Source organism: Lepisosteus oculatus, chromosome 5 (genome assembly GCF_040954835.1).
Source record: "Lepisosteus oculatus isolate fLepOcu1 chromosome 5, fLepOcu1.hap2, whole genome shotgun sequence".
Taxonomy (NCBI): domain Eukaryota; kingdom Metazoa; phylum Chordata; class Actinopteri; order Semionotiformes; family Lepisosteidae; genus Lepisosteus; species Lepisosteus oculatus.
This window is the reverse complement of record NC_090700.1, coordinates 52,650,828-52,664,078: the sequence shown is the minus strand read 5'-3', so window position 1 is coordinate 52,664,078 and position 13,251 is coordinate 52,650,828. Positions and strand designations below refer to the sequence as shown.

General features: G+C 36.9%; 1 protein-coding gene across 2 annotated transcripts; it reads left to right on the top strand.

Annotated features, from left to right (window-relative positions):
* The first annotated feature begins 147 nt into the window (after positions 1-147).
* On the top strand, positions 148-13,098 carry wdr93 (WD repeat domain 93). Of its 2 annotated transcripts, none has more exons than XM_015343748.2 (17): positions 148-238; positions 556-860; positions 1,304-1,505; positions 1,745-1,809; positions 2,065-2,143; positions 2,574-2,665; positions 3,478-3,562; positions 4,221-4,401; positions 5,128-5,201; positions 5,764-5,850; positions 6,453-6,584; positions 8,054-8,264; positions 8,566-8,626; positions 8,732-8,888; positions 10,654-10,834; positions 12,139-12,268; positions 12,892-13,098. In XM_015343748.2, exons 2-17 carry the CDS (start codon positions 600-602, stop codon positions 12,940-12,942), a joined length of 2,049 nt encoding a protein of 682 aa, XP_015199234.1. In that variant the 5' UTR covers positions 148-238; positions 556-599; the 3' UTR covers positions 12,943-13,098. The 2 variants fall into 2 exon arrangements, with proteins under 2 accessions (XP_015199234.1, XP_015199235.1); XM_015343749.2 differs by lacking the exon at positions 148-238 and adding an exon at positions 324-424.
* The last annotated feature ends 153 nt before the right edge of the window (positions 13,099-13,251 follow it).

The following is a 13,251-nucleotide window of genomic DNA, read 5'->3' as shown; positions in this document are numbered from 1 at the left end:
TTTGTTCTGCTTTCTATAGTTAAGGGTTTAGGAACTATACTTTAAAGAGATGTGTAAATACATACATAATGCAACACTATATTGAGGACCAAATGGAAACGTGATCAGCCTGTTACGTGTTAAATAACAAGTCCCAGATGCCACAGGGAGCATTTTTCTAGGCGGACAGGTGCCGGTACTTCCTGTAGGGGGTACCATGGCAACCAGATACAACTGCTGATGCGGACGAAGAGAACTGGTGAGCTGAACTCGTTATTTCTTAAAACTTTTTGTAGGTTATTGTAATTTCACATGAATATCGATGGCAATCGTGGCTTAGTCCCGTTTTCTTTGCCTGTGAACTGCGAGACCGTCGCCGCATGTAGGCCCTTATGTGGGGTTTTACATGCATTATTATGCTTTAATACTGTACATGGAAAACGTGGTAGGCACATTTGCTTTCTTTGCATTTAAGCTGTAACATGTTAGATAATAATAACATCTTGGATTTCTGTCGACCCCTCTCGCCCATAACCTAATGTTTGAATGATTTTTTCCAATTATTTATAACACCAGACATACAGGACTGTGTTTCTCCTGGGCGATGAAAAGCCGCGAGGATGCCTGTGTACATTAGAAAGAACCCAGCAGAGATCCCAGCTCCTTCAGAGCGAGGCGGCAGTGAGGATGAGGAGGAGATGTACTTGAAGGACCCGGACCAACTGAAGGATACGCTGCCCCAGCCCTTTCGCATGATCGACAAAGTCTTGAACAGCCTGATCGACCAAGCGTGGGACCGCATTTCCGAGAGAGAGGCGCTCAGAGCTGCTGAGCAGGCAAAGAAAAATGTTCCCGTGTGGGAAGCAAGTGGAGAAATTAAGGTAAACGTTAACACCGCCCAACTCCTCTTCTTTTCTGAAAAAGAACTCGGATACTCATCCCTGTACAACATATCTACAATAATCTGGTGAACAGTTATATCGTAATATATCGGGGTTTACTGTGCAAAGATCCTTAATACAGTGTGTGTGTATGTGGCTCGCCGTGATAATAGTAGAACTGAAACATGGTATTCCGTGGATTAAAGCAGTGAATTATACATGTACTGTACCATTATCTACGGTTATCATTTACCAAAATCTGATTCATATTGTGCTGTGGCTTGCTCTGACAAATATATCTCAGTATTTACAACAGTAAACACAGAACTCACCTTCTCCTTTTCTTGTGTACTACCACATGTATTGAAGATCATACTGTCTTCAAGAAAGCGTCGTGTGTACTGCAGACTGCCAGCGCTTGTGTGTTTGCTTTTTTTACACAGCTTTCTACAAGAGTCAACTGTCTTGTGAGCTCTGGGGATGGGAAGTATGTCTTCCTCGGCCATTCCAAGGGGCTTTCTGTCATCAGCGTTTCCACTTTCTCCACTGTCTCAGCCTGGGAGGAGGAGGAGGTGGAGATAACGTCTGTCTGCGCTACAGTCCTTGGGGAACAGGTGTATCTCCTTGGGACTGTGGATGACATGGGTAAACTATTGGTTATCCTCGTGTGTGTTAATAAAAGTTATTAGTATAGTTTTCGACCCCTAAAAGTAAAAACTTATTAAGATACTGGAGATTTCTTCTCTCGGAAAGAGTGAGGGTATGTAGAAGCTGAAACATCCTTACACATTTTACATTTTCTTATTCTTGTGTATGGCTTTTCTGCCTCTTCGTCAATAAATAAATTGCTTGCCTTTACTAAATTGCAGTTTTGCTTTTTCTAGGTCTTTCACGGCTCTTTGTCTGTTTTGCTGACTGCATCCTGTTAATCAAAGTCATCAATGAAACTGTAAGTTTTATCTAGAGCTGTATGTGTAACAGCAGTTGTTTTAAACCTCACAGGACACTAACGTACATAATGGTAACATTGAATCTTCCCTTTGTTTTAAATTGAAATCAACAAGAATGAAATTTAAAAAGCATGCAAATATTTTAGCTCCATAGGAAATCATGTGTACTACAATGTAGACTGTATAGATGTTTTTCTCCTCTTACTGATTTGTGCAACATTTTGCATTGTTTTTTAAACTTTATTAAAATACAGGATGATGTCAGCAGAAGGAACATCTGTACAAAATTTGAACTGTCCGAAGGGGGTGATTTTGCTGGGATAGTGTTAGAATGTAAGTTTTTGTTTATTATTTAGTTTATTTGTACATATCAGTAAATTTCACAATAGAATACCATTGATCTACAGTATTTAAAGCATGTGTTCCATGAACAGATTGTACATATTCACATTTAAGCCAGCCTGATACCATACCTGCAGAAGTTCAGCCTTTTAAGTTTTGGATCTGTGAATTTTATAGATGTTTACTGTAGGGAATGGAGTTTAATAAAGGTCAAGGGTGTTTCTGCAGTACACAAAGACTAGACTGCGTAATGGTACTGCAATCAAAATGTCAATGACTCACTTCTAGTTTTCCTTGCTCCAGATGAATCACAGTGTCTGGCTCATACAATATCTGTGGGCATTTCTCTGAAACACATTTCCCCTAATTTTAATTGCTCAGTTGCTCAACGTGACTGTTAGGATGTTTTCTCCTCTTGCAGGCAATGGAGACTCCTGGCTCGAGGTCTATCGATTTCCAAAAGATTCCTGGCTGAGGGAGCTGGAGATCACACAGGCTGCAACACAGAAGCAGGTGGCAGTGACGTCTGTGCTGGCATTCCAATACAATGCTTTTTCACACAATTACAAGCACTGAACCCTTGCCTGCACTGGGGCCTTTCACAGACTCATTTTCTTCTCAAAATCACATGGAGGTTTGTTTGTAACACAGGTAGAATAAAGTGTCTTACCCATATCCACACCCTGTTTCTGTTAACCACAAAGTTAAGAAATTCCATTTATTGTGTTTACCCATTTTTAAAAATATTACAGCTACCTTCAGTTGTATGTAGTTCCTGTTTAATGTAAAATCATAAAAATCTTTAATATAATTCCAGCAGCCTTTAAATTAATTATGCCATTTTATCCATCCATTCATTTTCTAACTGCTTCATTCAGGGTCGTCCCAGCAATCAACAGGGACAAAGCAGGATACACCCAGGATAGGATGCCAGTCCATCACGGGGCTCAGACACAGACACACACACTCACACACTCACACACTCACACAAGGGCCAGTTTTCCCAGAAGCCCATTAACCTACACGTATGTCTTTGGATTGTGGTGCTATCTTATGAAACTTAGAACATTTTATAATAGTTTCAGGATAAACATGTTTTCACTGAAAATATTTGGGATTTATTTTTGCAACAATAACAAGGGTACTGACAACTTACTTAACGTATTGTTGAGTGCTGTGTGTGAAACAATGTGATTAGACGTTTTATCAAAGGACATTTTAACAATGTAAATGTTTTGAGCATGTTATGATAAACATTCAGTAAGTACATGCAGTTTGAATGAACAATGAAGTACAAACAGTACTGTATGGCTCTGTCTTTATAGGCAACTCACATGACTAGTCATGCAGATGTAAAGCTTTCTTCTTTCACAATGATAATGAAAATCAAGCCTCCAAAAGTACTTTCAGGTAATATGTTTAAAGTTATGGAATGCTTATCAGATGTTTCTTTTAATACCGAGTAAAACATTATAATGTAGTTCACGTAGGTAGCTACTGTACATCAGCATGCATACACTGTAAAGGAACAACTAAAGGTTTATTCGATGCTGAAAAGAGAAGAAAAGAAACACAATGTTTTGGCTGCTGAGCTGAGACATTGTTTTTCTTTTCTTCTCTTTCCAGCAGGGAATAAACCTTTACTTGTTCCTTTGTATTTTAATGTAGTTGGTCTGTTCACAGCTTAAACCCTATAGTTTATTAGAAACAAAGATGTAGCATAAAATGAATTTTATGTATATTGCATTATAAAGTCATTTAAGGTTGCAAATATAGTATTTTTTTATCAGTCAGGTGGGTATGATGATAGTTTTAATGTATAAGCATAGATATCGAGTGTGGGTGATATAATGCTATGGTATGGAATGTAAGATTTTAAAATTAGTGACAGGTTTGAGATATTTAGAAGCCATCAACCTATTAATATAAAAAATGGCTTACATTACAGCTTAATCTTTGAATTGTGTTTTGGTGCTCACAAAATGTTTTGCTTGTGTTAATCTGTTGCTCTGCATCCATACAGAATGTTCTAACTCCTGTGGAGTAAAAAACTATCTTCATTTTTTAGGGACATCACTGAAAAGCCCCTTTGAAGTTCTACAGAAGACGGAAGATGGTTCTGTAATTGGTTCTGGCCAAAACCACATGATCAGCTTGCAACAGTGGGAAAAACAAGAGGCAGCATTTAATTCTGTATACAAAAAATACCTAGAAACAGCTGAACCCAAGAGAGACGAAGAAAGACCAAGGTGAACAAGAAAAGGAAGGCATATACAGTAGTTATATCCTGAAGAAGGCTCCACAGCCGAAATGTGTTTCCTTTCTTCTCTTTTCAGCATGGAATAAACCTTACTTGTTCCATATACAGTAGTTGTTTATCAGAATCCACTGTTCAGGGTGGAGGTTCGGGTTACAATAATTCAATACAGGCAAGTGTAATAGTTATATAGTGGTACAGTTTAAATACAATAAGTCTATACAACAATACAATGCTGATGTGGTCAAATTAGTCCTGCACATTTTACAGACCTCTGCTTATTTGTTTTATGTCATTTCCTAATTTTGTTAATGGGTCAATTGATTTACATCCTTCGACAGAGTTACATGTTTTTTGTAATATTGCATTGGGCAATTCTATATTTGTACTGAATTTAAAAATTCCCCCAAAATATTAAATTAAAGGACATCTGGGAAAGAGAAGAATAAATTAAATCTGATCTCTCTGGAATAAATAAATGGCCAATTTCTCCTTTGAATAAGAATGTTTATTGTTATATTTGATTTAAATTTCTGATAATGAAAAGAGAAAAAAGGGCTTTACTGTTTGAGCATAAATATGGATAAAAATACTTTTCTGATATCTTTTTTACTTTCTACTTCCTAACAAGCTATTTTTATTCACCCTTGAAGATCTATAACAAATACAGCAGGTTGTACAATTGCTCATATTTTATGTGTTTTACATTATTTTGTAGTCAATGCACCTTTCACTTTCACCTACCTGGTGGATTGTCTCCAATTTTTGGAGAATCAAAAGGTCATCAGAGAGGTATGTTATTATGTTTTTTACAAGTCGCTTAAACCAATTTAACCAGTTTTAACCAATTAAACCAGTTTTCCTTGTGAACAAACTATAAGCAACTATTGCACTAGTGCATATGACAATAAACTGAACTGGACTGATTGATATGATTTGTTTTGGATTTGGAAGTTTGACCAGAAGATTGGGCGAATAAAGTTGCAATGTAATACTTAGAATGATAATTGGGGAGTATTTCACATTTTTAGGTACTAATTTCTTTAGCATGTCATACTTATATACAGTATGTTGTCTCTTGGACTTTGTCATATTTAATACCATTACACATTTCAGTGAAGTCACGCAACAGCATTAATTGACACTAATTTCCCATGTTTACAATCTGAAAGCAAGTCAGTTGAGGAGTGATTTATGGGAGTGATATCTCTGAAAGTATTCTTAAAACTTAAAAATATGATCTAAAAACAATGAATTGAATTTGCATATAACTGATTTCCTATGCAATGTTTTGAGTATTGTGAAGATTTTCTTACAGATTATAACAGTCATAGTCATGCTTTTTTATTCCTAGGGCTGCCTGTAGGTATCAGTGTGTGGTGGAGTGGAAATCATAATCTTTTTCAATATCTGCTCCTGAGACCCTCAAAGGACAAAGCAGGTAGCAGACTGTTAAAGGTTTTGTTCTTTCATTAATCTTTTTAATAATTATTCCCAACTTATTCAATATTACAGTTCTATACATACATTATATGGCCCTTATTTTTGGGAAGAAAGTGTACTACGTTTTGATCCTGTAATGTGATAATGAGTCAAATGTAAACATCGCTCTTAGTTAGACAGAAGCCATTATATACCAAACCATACAGAGAGTCCTGCCTGCCTTATGAGTATGATTTTATTAACTTGCAGTAGGAATAATTGTGCTTTAGAAGGAATGGATTTATAAATTCATAGCAAACATGATGTGCAACGCTAGGCGTACTACAGTTGACAGTTGACATATGGTACTACATTGAAACAAAAGTGTAGTGATAATTTTTTAGCACTAGGTGGCAGTCTTCTTTTGTATTACAGTTGTAATACAATAAACTGAAGGAGAGAAGGATAGAATCTCCTGACATTTTAATGTAGCTGTTCTTTGTGTTTGTTTTACATTTTCTATTCCTTGAAAATAAACTTTTTTTGTCTTGCACTATTGTATTCAAATCTGTAGGTAATGTGAGTGAATGTAATGAATTAGTTGTAATTTTTATAAACTAGATAATGAGCCGAAACCGGATGTTGTTTGGCCGAACGCCCGCCCAATTGTCTGCTCAACGATCAGCAGATGCACTCAGTGCATAGCTCTGGGGTTTACTGGTGGCCTGCTCGCAGTATGGAACCAGTATTTAGGTGAGTATTGACTGTACTTGGAAGAGCATGTTCTGTTCATTAAAATCTCAAGGAAACAGAAGTCAAACCCCCTATTAGTGCCTCCCTGCCCTGTCATTCTTAATAGTTTCACCTGTTTTTCGTCATCTTTTTGTTATGTTTCTATAGGAGTTACTGCAGCTGAACAGAATAAATGCAACACTCTGATCTATTGGATTTTAAAGGTTAACTACGAATATAAAAACACTTAGAGTGAACAAAAATACTAGAAGAAATACAACTCAGGGCAGTAGAAAAAAACCAGGCAAGGCAAGTCTGCAGCATTGAAGTTGTGCCATTGTAATCCTAGCCCTGTGTACGTAGTTATGCAATTTCCTGTTGGAAAATAGACTCTTCCAGATTGGCTTGCTGGAAGACTCACATGCTGTACCCACCATAGTCTGGAAAAGGTTACACAGATGGATCAGATGAGTGCCTGGACAGGTCTTGTTGACTGGCCTGTCCCACACAGAGCTGGTTTCCAGGTTTCTTTGACTAGTTTGCTGCTTTCTGAAGAATATCATCTCATTCCCCGGGCTGCTTCTCTCACAGAACACTATCTTCAATCATGTCATTGGTAATGAGGCTTCACTACTCAGGCAGAGTGTGGTTCTATTTTTATTGTTTTGTGTTAATTAAAATCATGCCTTTTTGAATGACTATACAGATACATACCGAACACATTTTTGCTATTTTAAATTCTATATCAAGAACTTAACACCTGGTAGATTTAGTTATCCTAAAAAAAACTACTATGAAAATCAACAAACTATTGATCTTAAAGTGGTGGAATCCAAGCTAAATATATAAAATGCAAATAACATCATGTATGTGCCTAGAGAACTATAGATTTAAAACCTATTGATATTGAATATCAATATAAAATATGTTTAATTTCTCATTAATTTATTAATTTATTAGATTAATTTATTCTGTAGCCAGCTGAGCTTTTTAAGTCCTTAGCTTTGATCTTAATTTTAATGTGAGAAATATTTCTTACGTGCAGTGGTTAATTTAGTACAAAGAAAAACCTTGGGTGGATATAATTGTTTGTTTTTGTAGTCCCTTTTTTAATCTCATTTTCACATACATTATTATGTGAAATTGTTTTGTGACATTTTTACTTCTATATATATCCTGCATAAAGTCTTTGATCTTTGACTTCAATATTTGAAGTTCTGTTGCTGTAAAAATCTAAGTTTGTTGAAATTCTTTATAATTGAGGAAAATCATTACAAGATACAGCCAGGCTTTTACTAGTGAAGCAGTTTGAAAATGTTGGGAGAAACTGCAACTGGCCACAGAGAGGCATGTGAACACAATCCATTTTAGAATAAATACTAGATAAATGCTCACATGCAAAATCGTCTAGTTTTGGTCTACTAGTTTGTGTTAATTTCCTCTGTGTGTTAGTTCTGATATCCTAAATAATGACTTGTTTTGCTCCACAGGGCTTCCACTGTCCGTTCTCACGGTTCCAGGGGGCAGTGATTTCAGCAGCATGCGGTTCATGTACTGCCGGCCTGCTTGTACAGGGGATTTCCCTAGTGTGACCTCTTTTCATCTGAATATTCAGCTCCTCGTGGTGTGCAAGGATGGGACTTCTCGCATAGTTACAGCTGGGAGAGGGAAAGAGATCACTGTGACAAAGTTAACAGAAAGGTGATATGTTCCGTGGACTAAAGTCATCGCAGTTTTAAATACTTTGTTCAATGCATTTAGATCATATGCTGTTTAATTTTAATCTTTTGTGATACTGTATAATTATACATGTTGGAAAGGCAAATTATAATACATTATCATAAATAATGTATAATCTGAGACTTTAATTTGTATATTTTATGGGTACGTGTATGGTTCTTTTTTTATCCTCATTTCATAAAGCAAAGAAAAATTTAGTGTCAGCAGATTTTATTAATGAGATGTGAGTGTGCCTATTCATTCTATAATGTGTTTTTAATAGACCAGAAAATCAGGACTGCCTGACTACTGCAATGGTTATCGTACCATTTCTGCAGAATGTGGTAAGTCCTGTTGTGCCAGGGGAGAGTCATTTCTTACTGTGTGTTGATGAACTGAATCAGAATGAGCACTGATGGATAATAATGTTCTTCTGATTCTGCTGCCAGGCTCTTCAAATCCTTAGAAATAGCACGACTGTCCTGCAGGATATCACTACTGGGACGATCATCTGCAGCTTAGGCCTCCCAGCGTTTTACAACTTCGCATCACCCTGGAACCCAGTATACCTGCTGGATCCAGAAAGCCACACTCTGTTTCTTAGAGGTACTAAAATATTTCCTCCTCTAGATAAGTGCTGCAATTGTATCGTGACAGTATTCAGGGATTGGAGTGCCTGGTTTTATTTTAATATATTGTTGCATTATATAGTGTAATTCTGTCTCTGGTTCTTTGTAGTTGCTCATAGTGTAGTGGCTATGCTTCTTGCTTTGGACTGTGGAATGGGGGCTCTGTTTGACTAGAATGAGGGTATTCATTTTCTATAGGTTATTTATGAGCTGTCTGCTCATGTATGACCGTAACTATCTGTCCAGTTATGTACCTGTCTTTGATCCTCCCCGTTGTGCAGTGAAGACAGTGGCTTGCAAGGGGAGTCTGTACCTCCAGGAGTGGGGAGAGACCACTGGGAGCACTGTGGGAGCGTGCAAGTAAGGGGGGATTAGAGTTTCCTGTGGACTGTGTGAACTGCCACTGAGAAGAACTGAAACACTGGCATGCTAATAAAACTGCAATGAGACTCAAGTCCATGCCTTAACTCTTCTGAGCTTTGCCAAGTGTTTGTAAGGATTGTGCTAAGAATTATTTTCCTCCAGAAAGCCTTGCTTCCCAAGCACCTCACGGGCCGTGAGACATCAAGATGTGAGGCACACCACCCATTTACCCATTTTACTGAAGTCTGTTCTTGATGCCTTCGTGGAGTCCGCACACTTCGAATTTCATCAGCAAAATATTAAAATAGGTGCTACACCATGCATTACCATGAGGTGGCAGCTGTTATCTGCTTCTGGGGGCTTCAACATTATTTCTGTTTTTTGCAGAGAAAAGTAAAGTATTTCCCAGGGTTTATATCCTGAAATTAATACAGATACTGTATATGCAGATATCTCTATATGTATCTCTGTTATTTGAAAATATTTGTTCAATTACACAAACTATCGAAGATGCAAAAACAGAAAAAAGTCACTGTTCAATATTCAGGGTTGACAAAGGAAAAAACAAAGCTTTCAAATATGAGGTGTTGTGTGTACTCACCAGTATGACAAAAACAGTTACAACGGTAGAACATTTTGAAATACAATTTGATAATGACCACCCTTTTCTTAATTTTTTAGACTTTTTTCAATGTAGTTTGATTCAATTATTCTGTTTTACATTTCCATGTTGATCTTTTTATATTCTATGACTATATATTGAACCAATTGATTACTGGTAAAATAGGAATATAAAATAAATATAATAAATTGTTTTAAAAATGCTTAACACTGGTTGAAGCACTTTGTATTAACATTGCTGTTGACAGTTGTTTGACAATAATTTAAGCTGCTTAGTCTAAATTTAGTTGATTAGATGTTACAAAATTAATTGCTTACTTAATTTATTATCCAAGTAATCACCATTTAGACATATCTGGTTTTATTTTTGTTTCAAATACACTAAGCTTAAAAATAACTTCTTAATGCTTTCATATTTCCATTTGTTCATGGATGCAATGTATTGAATGTGTATGTGGTTGGAATAAAGATGTACGTATGTATTATTTAACACTACAGTTTTATTTTATGTCATTGTAAACAGAAATGCTAGTGACACTTCATATGTCATTTATGGTCATAGCTAAAATAATTTTTGCTTAGGAAGAAAATCACTGTTAATCACAAAATACTACAGACTTAGTAAGGTCCAAGCTCTTAATTTCATTATCATTGAAAATGTTACAGTATGTATGAGTGCAGTATTCCTTTTTAGAATCTACTCAGAGTAGAAATGAATGGAGTGATATAAATAACACATTCTTCTTTTTTTTGCTTAGGGGACAAGAAAACCTCTCCAGATGAAATACTGGAAAGGAAAGAATTGGAAAGCATGCTGTTTGTTTTCAGCTTCCATGAGTGTGTATTAATTGAGCCATACAAAGAAGCTCTCCCTAGTCCCTCAATTACAAAAAGCTCTACAAGCCTGGAGGAGAGATGTGAGATGTACTTGCAAGCAAGGTTAGCGAGTCTGACATTTGGTAGTGGATTTTATTTCATGTTAGGGAAAAAAATAGGATTTTAATGAAATATTTGAAGCAGAAAACCATCCCTGAAGTTAAGGAAAGCCCTGTTCTTCCTTCTGCACCAGATATTGTTTTATAAAAAAGACATTAAATTGTTTTCATCCACTGACTTTATTGGCTTAAAGTCAATTTCTTATTTCTTTAAATGGGATATCCAATGTGAAACAAAAACTAAACAAAACTATACCAAGCTGTATTGTGCAGGTGAGATGTATAGGATCATTGTCATTGTATCTTAACTACAAGCTCCAAACCTTCTCCATAATGCCACCAAATTTGTTCCTCTCATGCAGCTTTTTTAACCATATGAAGATGCCTTCCATTAGGACCTTCCAGTTTTTGTAACCCTCTTGTTCATCCTTCCAGTATTTGTTTCCTCTCTGCTTTGTTATTCAGACATTGAATGTTTTCTTTATTTTTTCTGTATTTGCTCCTTATCCTCATAAGGGTTGAGGCGAGGCTAGCACGGAACAAGCAGCTTTACACGTTTTAACAATCCTGCACAGCGGACTGAATGAGGAATATTGCTAATTAGTGAAGTATGAGGCTGTTCTTGCCCTAAAGATGCTGTTTGTGCCAGTGATGTCAATGCAAGTGCTGTAACAGCCATCAGTATGTGGCATTCAGAAGACATGTGTCCAGTTGTCATAATATAATGGTCTGGTACTGTACATCCTGAACTGCAGTTAGGTATAGTTTATGTTTGATTTTTATTTTGCATTAGATGTTCCCTTTAACAAATTTAAAATCTTCCTTAAGGGAGTTCAACAGATCTCGCATGGGAGAACAATTAATATTAATACCAATAATAGTAATAATAATAGTAATACCAATTATTAACAGTTGACTTGACTAATACAGTATATTTGTTACCTCTTAGGTGAATTACTGTGTACCACTAACACATCCTCATAAAATTAGTACAAAACATGCCAAAATCATGAAACTGGCATTGTATATTCTAAGTTAATAAAAATAATGTGTTTGGAAGGTGAGCATACTGCAAATATAGCCCTATATTTACTATTGACAACATTAAAACAACATTTTAAGAAATGTTCTGCAGTTGCTCTAAGTTAACATGGGTTTCATCTTTTCATCACAGAGGTTTTGCAGCCATATATCTCTTTGAGATGAAATGTCGTTTCTGCCAGCTGAGTTTCAAGTGTTTCCGTGTATGGGTGAGCGGTTTCTGTACCAACTGGAGCCATTAAAAGCTTTCATCTGCTCTGTGCACAGGTTGCTTTCTTTGCAGGACAGAAACAAAGCCCTGACGAGGAGCTGGAGCCAGCTGCAGCAGCACGCAGCTTCGCTTCAGATGATGAAACAGAAAAAAATAAGTCAGGCGGCTGTTACCCACAGGTCCCAGGTAAGAAGCAGCACTTTGGTTTGGGTGCTTCTGAAATCACAATACAACAATCGGTGAGCAGGCATATCACTCTGCAACTCACAACTGGCAGCCCACTGAAGCCAAGCAGGTGTGAGCCTGGTCAGTACCTGGATGGGAGACCTCCTGGGAAAAACTAAGGTTGCTGCTGGAAGAGGTGTTAGTGGGGCCAGCAGGGGGCGCTCACCCTGCAGCCTGTGTGCATCCTAAGGCCCCAGTATAATGACGGGAACACTATACTGTAAAAAGGCTCTGTCCTTCAGATTAGATGTAAAACCGAGGTCCTGACTCTCTGTGGTCATTAACAATCCCAGGGTAGTTTCTCGAAAACAATAGGGGTTTTACCCCAGCATCCTGGCCATATTTCCCATTAGCCCTTACCAGTCAGGGCCTCCCAATGATCATTGGCTTCATCACTCTGCTCTCCTCCCCGCTGTTAGCTATGAGTGTGCACTATCACTGCCATTGCATCATGCAGATGAGGCTGCACACTTGTGGTGGTGGAGGGGATCCCCATTACCTGTAAAGTGCTTTGAGTGTAGCACGCTATATAACTGTAAGAATTATTACTATTATTGTTGTTATTTTTATTTTTATTAACACAGAAAGGCAAAATAAGGGAAGACAACGCTACTGTTCAGCAGCAAGAAATCTAACTTCAAGAAACCTTTTGACTCTTGAAATGAGTGTCCTTGGGAATTTTCTGTGTTTAGATTAAGATCCATTATGCTGGATAATGTGCACAAATGTGTGACCTGCTGTCAGAAGTTAATGCTTCATGAAAAATTAAAACCTTGTGCAGACTTTTTGGATATTTCTACATTTTTCATTATTTATATACAGTATATGGAGGAAGGAAATCTGCTGGAACAAATTCAAAACAGTAATCTCATTCATTAACAAGAGTGAAAACACCAGACCAGGTTACATATGTTTTTATTATGCTTTTACATCTGTACCTATGT

Excerpts from the sequence above, each read along its gene's own strand:
- wdr93 (XM_015343748.2), top strand. The coding sequence starts at position 600 with ATGCCTGTGTACATTAGAAAGAACCCAGCAGAGATCCCAGCTCCTTCA. Across the intron at positions 861-1,303 it reads AAGCAAGTGGAGAAATTAAG|CTTTCTACAAGAGTCAACTG; the intron begins GTAAACGTTAAC and ends TTTTTTACACAG. Across the intron at positions 2,666-3,477 it reads AGGCTGCAACACAGAAGCAG|GCAACTCACATGACTAGTCA; the intron begins GTGGCAGTGACG and ends CTGTCTTTATAG.